The sequence below is a fragment of the Leptonychotes weddellii genome, chromosome 7, assembly GCF_054177405.1.
Source record: "Leptonychotes weddellii isolate Sample4059 chromosome 7, ASM5417740v2, whole genome shotgun sequence".
Taxonomy (NCBI): Eukaryota; Metazoa; Chordata; class Mammalia; order Carnivora; family Phocidae; genus Leptonychotes; species Leptonychotes weddellii.
This window is the reverse complement of record NC_138375.1, coordinates 75,776,520-75,782,519: the sequence shown is the minus strand read 5'-3', so window position 1 is coordinate 75,782,519 and position 6,000 is coordinate 75,776,520. Positions and strand designations below refer to the sequence as shown.

The window sequence follows — 6,000 nt, the reverse complement described above, 5'->3', positions numbered from 1 at the left end:
GACTTGGGAGCAATGTAATGTCACCAGATTCCTTCTGGAAAACACATTTCTTTACAGTATATTAAAGTGTACTTTATAAAATCATAGCTTAACAATGGGTTCAAATTTCTTTGTAGCTAAAGATATTTTAGATATTAAAAACAAAACACCTTAAAAAAATACTGGCTTTGTGAAAGGTCCAAGCCAAATAGTAAGTAATCAAGTGAAGTTAGGGTGTTACCTTACAGCAACAGTAATAGTAATAAAAACAGCTATACGGTTTAAAATATTGATGAATGCTGTTCCATCATTCAAGTTTCTGCTTTTATTAACCTCTGTACACGAATAAATGAACTTCTGAGCAAGAATAATACGCCGCTGCTTGTTGGGAAAATTGTTTTTATTTTAAAATGATAAACAGAAATATATATGAAACTCCTGTGCTTTACTTTTTTCTTTTTGTATAAACAATAATGCAATCCAGGTTGAAGCACAAGGCAGAAACTTAAGAAAACAATTATTACAAATAGATTTTCTCCCCCCTTCAAATATCCATGAAAACTTTTAACGGCTGCATGGTTAGATACCTTTATAAAGTTCTAGAGCCAGTATCTCGCTTTTAAGTTTTAACAGGACTATTTTGAATCTCAGATTTATCAACTCCTTCCTTCCCATTCCATTTGCTCTAAGAACTGAGTATATAATTTTTAAAAAAGTCTACATCCTAACTTTAAGCCACTACTCTCCTAAAAACCTGTCTAAAGAAACCAAAATGGGAAGAAGATCAGAGCAGAAATACTGTTAACACTTGTCACCTCCAAGCAGGTGGGCTACTACCAACTGATTGTTGTTACTCCAGGAAAATTGAGGTGGATGATATTACTACATTTATACCAACAGACACATAATCAACAGGTTAAAAAAAAATCCTACATTACAAGGAATCTTATCACTTATCAGTTGGAGGTCTCGGATGGTTTGCCTAGCTCTCTCCGGGTTGCTGCAGCTCAGATCCACAAGTAGAAATTACATTTGCACAACTTAAGTTTGCAAATAGCTCTCTATAGATGGTTAAACAAGGCTAACAACCCAGTAGTTTTAAAGTATTAAAGGCAATTAAACAGTGATTCACTCTAGTTGCAAGTAAAGGTTTTCAAAAAGAGAAGTGAGAAAAACGAAGAGAAGGAATAGGAGTGATTTGGTGTCTAAGCTGAGCACATTTACTTTGCTCTAATTCAGGTGCATAAGCTTCAGAAATTTAGCACTGCACAAGTGCTGATTAAAAAAAAAACACATAAAATTAGTTTTCCTGTGAATACTTTCATATAGTCAAAACACCAAACAATTTATAACACTCTGAAAAATATATTCAATCCACATCAATTTTCAGATCCTCTCAAAGGAAGGTCCCATTATTGCATACAGTTCACCATTACTTCTAAAACAGAAAAGACTGCAGACCAACATGCTTGACATTGTTGGGGTTACACATATTAAGTTATCCAGGTGTGGATAAAATGACGTTTTGATTTTTTTCCTGTGTTGTTTCTGCTAAGATAATATCAAAAGATACGTACATATGACCACTGAAAAAAGATCACTTTAATTTGCCATCATTAAAACTGTAAGAACAAATTATTGTACTTACATACCAAACACAGATATTATCAGTTTTAAAACTTGCTGAAATCGGTTCATAATATAAAAACATCTCATCCATGAGGTGGTTATTTTAAGTTATTTTTCTGAGGAGTCAGACAGTTCTAAGTCATTTTGGGTACATTTTATCACGTCCTCAAATAAGGCAGGCATGTTGTTGCATATACTTTAAAAAAGGATGAAAAAATATTAAATTCAGACCATCATCTGCTACAAACAGAACTTTACTAGGTAATTAAATTCAAGTAATTAAAAATTGATGTTAAGATTTAATATTTGAATTTAAAAGTCAGCAAAATCTTAACTTATTTTACCTCTTATATTTCACAGTGTTGGCCAGATATTAGCTGGATTAAAGTAATTGTTGAAACCGTAGGGCAAAACCCTACAGAGGAAGTGGACTACTAAAAATTATGCCATTGTATTGAGAGGAGAAAATCTTTCACACCAGGTCTTTCTTTCCCTTTCTTTCGGAACAGAAACCTAGAAGAATCATTTTAGCTCCACTTAAGCCTTTCAGAAGGAAAAGGTAGAACAGCACACAGGTTCATTTTCCTAATGACAATAAATACTATCCCTAACAAGGTCTAACTCCATGAAAGCTCAGAATAGATCATGCTAGTTAGGATTATCAACAACAACAACAACAAACTTTCTGCACATTAGGATTTTAAAAGCAAAACAAGTGTGTGATCTAAATTACAATGCCACTCAATACACATTATACATTTAAAAAGTAAAGTCAATTCTAATGATAAAGTTGGAAATTCCATTGAAAACGGGACCTTTCACAACTTAAAAGATTTGCTCATCATTACGTTTTGGTTTAAACGATCTTCTGAAATTCGAGACTTGTGTAAAATCTCGTATTCAAAATGGCAAGGATTTTCAGCGGTAATGTGTCATCGGTACTTCATAGATTTTCACGCAAAGTTTTTCTTCTGGTCTCGAATCGAAAATAGATTGTTAGAGAACAATTTGCACTCCCAGGACGACATAGCACATCACGGCATTCACGTTCTGCATTTAAAAATTTGGCTTTTCTGGGGAGGTTGGGGGGGAACTTCCTTTAAAAAAAAAATGCGTAAGAGGCTCTTAGAGGAAAACCTACCTAAAATGGAAGTTTGAAATCTAGAATAAAAGTTTGCTTCTGTTCGGAGAAAAAACCTGGACATGATTGAGGGGGGCCGGGGGCGGGTGCCAGAGGCGGCTGCGCTGCAGCGGGCGGTAGGACCGCGCAGACGCCGCTCGCCCCGCAGCGCCGGCGCGGGCTCCGTCAGGGCAATTAGAGGCGCGCCGGCCGCGCCGAGCAGGGCGCTGTCAGCCTTAATCTGCGCGCTGACGGGCAGCGCGAAGCCCGAGCTCAGCCCGCGGGAAGCACGACCAGTGAACCCATATTGCTTTGACAGTTGCACTCATCTAGAAATAATGCAAAACGCTATTTAGATGTATATATCACGACCCTGTGCTCTAGGAAGAAAACAATCTAATGAGGGGCTGGGAGTCTGCTCGCCGACAAGCAGTTAGGAGACGTGTGGATGCATGCTCGAGTGTGGTGCCTTGGCTTCCCCTCCCCCGTCTCGCTCGTCCTCCTCTTACAGCTCTTCGTGCTTTATTCTGTGGGAGCGCCGCGTCAGAGCCGGCTTGAGGGAACTGGTCTTTGCCTCAGAGGCTTCGGTAAAGAACTTGAAAATAGACGGGAAGCTCTTCCAGGAAGTTAGCTCGTGACGGTCGGTGCCTGCAAAAAAACACAGATTCGGTTACGAGGTGGCCTCGCTCGGTGCCAAGGCAGGCCGCCCGTCTTCCGCCCCTGGAGCCCGAGCCCCGCCCTCGGAGCCCGCGTCCTCCGCGTTCGGCCCGCGCTCGGGCGCCCGCTCCCCCGCCGGCGCGCGTCTCCAGACCCCGGGCGCGGCCTCTCCAGGCCACACCTGTGCCCGAGGGTTCACTCTGCTCCCAGGGCCGAGGGCTGTCCACGTCCGCTCCCCGCGCATCTCCGCCCGCGGCGCCCGGGGCGGCCGTCCGGAGACCTCCGCCGCCTTCCGCCCGAGCTCCCTTCCCGCCCCTGACGCGAGGACGCGGCTGGGACGCCCCCCGCGGCTTGCCCGAGGCGCGGCCAGGCGGCCCCGGGGCCTCAGCCCCTCCGGGCCAATCGAGGCGCTCGGAGGGAAGGGCCACTCCCTCTCCCGCCTCGAAACCACCCACTTCCCCCGGCTCCCCGCGCGCGCGGGGATTGGTTTCCCCTGCGCGCGGAATCCGGCTTCTTCACCCACCCCGGAGCACCCACGTTTCTCGCTTCCCAAGAGAATAAAACAAATCGGATTTTTCTTGCCTCTCTCGGAAGCTGTGCTGTTAGACATCATTTGTCTCAGCGAGGTCACCGCGACCAAATTATATGGGATGCTTCATGAAGGTTCAGATTAAAAAAGAGACTGTGCCCAGAAGTGTCCTAGGAGGCTACATTTTTAAAGATTTTAGGGGACAGTTTTAGAAAAGCTAAAAAAAGTGTTTCAAAGCAGTGACTACAAAAAGAGCATTTAGGCCTCTTATTTTGTCAGGAGGAATTGAACTTTAGAAAATACAGGTTTAGTTTGTCACTTTACAGGGTTATTTTATTTTACTACAGCTTCTTTCTGTGGCTAAATTTGATACTGATGTACAGTGTTTTTCAAGTCAAACCTCCCTTCAGTTTAACACAGGCAAAAAAAATAACAGTGATGTAGTCATAAGAACAGATGAGGATATTAATCGCTTTTGACTCCTTGTGATAACATACTATTTTACCAGTCTCTTCATAACAATTTTTTAATTAAAAAATAAAAATAATAACGAAGACTCTGCCATAGAAATAATGAGTGAATAGCTTTGAAACAGCTGAAATCTTTTCCTAGATCACTCAATTATGCAGAGAGATACTGCCTGGAAGTCTTGGGATTCAGGGCCTCTGTCTGATACTTTAACATTGTTAATGATAATTCTTTAGTCTGTAATAGTAGGTCATTGCTATGGTTACTCTACAATGGTGCAACACTTTGCTTTCCCCTTCAGCTATTCGCTGAGACCTGGTAACCACATTTGTTGCCTAGCAACAGTTTTGTGACAGTATCACAATCTGGGAGTTACAACAATAAGGATGCTATGGCTGCAGTCGACCAGAGAGCAGAAAGCTACAGTCTGTGCATGGGACTTAGATGTGGGAGCTGGCCCTACTAGAGAACCCCTCTCTTTACAGGTGCCCTCACAAGGATGCTCTCTATCCTCTTCTCTGCAATTTGGCCTTATGAACCTGCATTGGAAACTATGATCCAGTACTGAAGTCATATCCTTGAGAAATATCCTCCAACACTACCGTATTCAGATTAAAAAATGAGGTCATTTCTTTATCAGCTTACTCATTTTGGGCAAATTTCAATGTTACTCAATGGGAGAGAGAGAGGAGTGTAGTTTTATCCTGGCAAATTCTAAAGTGCCTTGCCTTGATTTTGAGGTCTTCTTAGAATTCTGGGGAATAAAAAAATTACATGCCTGCCCGCATCAATAGGTGTGCAAACTTTCAAGTTCTTTAAAATATATGTAACATCCAGGTATTTGTTATTATTTTTCCACTGATTTATTCATACGACAATCTAAAAAAATTCTTTTGAATTTGGAGGCATTTATATTCTCCAAACCCAAGTAAGCAGTTCTAGATAGGCTCAGACAAACCTACTTTGGGTATATTTGAAAGGGGCCCAGTTTCTGGATAGGTTTATGAAATTCCTGTTCCAATTTCTATGGTGCTTGCAAATCTAGTTTCATTTCAATAATAACTAACTGCACTTATGATAAAATACTTTAAATTTTTTTAAAAGATTTTATTTACTTAATAGAGAGCGAGCAAGAGAGAAACAGCGTGAGAGGGGAGAGGGTCAGAGGGAGAAGCAGGCTCCCCGCTGAGCCAGGAGCCCGATGTGGGGCTCGATTCCAGGACTCCAGGATCATGACCTGAGCCGAAGGCAGTCGCTTAACCAACTAAGCCACCCAGGTGCCCCATGATAAGATACTTTAAAATCAATTGTATTTCTTCTTTTTGAAAGACTATTCTCAGATGCATACTACATGGCAACACCCATCCCCAAAAACAATAAGAAAAGAAAGAAAGAAAGAAAGAAAAAAAAAAAGGTGTTAATTGTCTTCTTTTCCTTCTCATTTCCCATGCTTCCAGACTCATTTGGCATTTCCTCCATAGTGATCACACTTACACTTACTAGTGTTACCAAGGCTATGATCAATTTGTAAGCTTTCTCAGGGAATTCTTCTCATAATTCCTCCCACCTCTTGAAAACCAATTCAATCTAGGAATCTAGGGGGACCTAAGGAGTCAAT

At 41.6% G+C, this 6,000-nt stretch overlaps 1 protein-coding gene across 4 annotated transcripts in view; it reads right to left on the bottom strand.

Annotated features, from left to right (window-relative positions):
• Positions 1–1,561: 1,561 nt before the first annotated feature.
• Positions 1,562–6,000, bottom strand: part of ARB2A (ARB2 cotranscriptional regulator A) — a 388,449-nt gene continuing 384,010 nt past the window's right edge. For all 4 annotated transcript variants that reach the window (XM_081826573.1, XM_081826568.1, XM_081826571.1 and 1 more), the window contains one exon: positions 1,562–3,376. In XM_081826573.1, the coding sequence (XP_081682699.1) occupies positions 3,234–3,376 (143 nt within the window). In that variant the 3' untranslated portion in view covers positions 1,562–3,233. The remainder of the gene's footprint in view (positions 3,377–6,000) is intronic.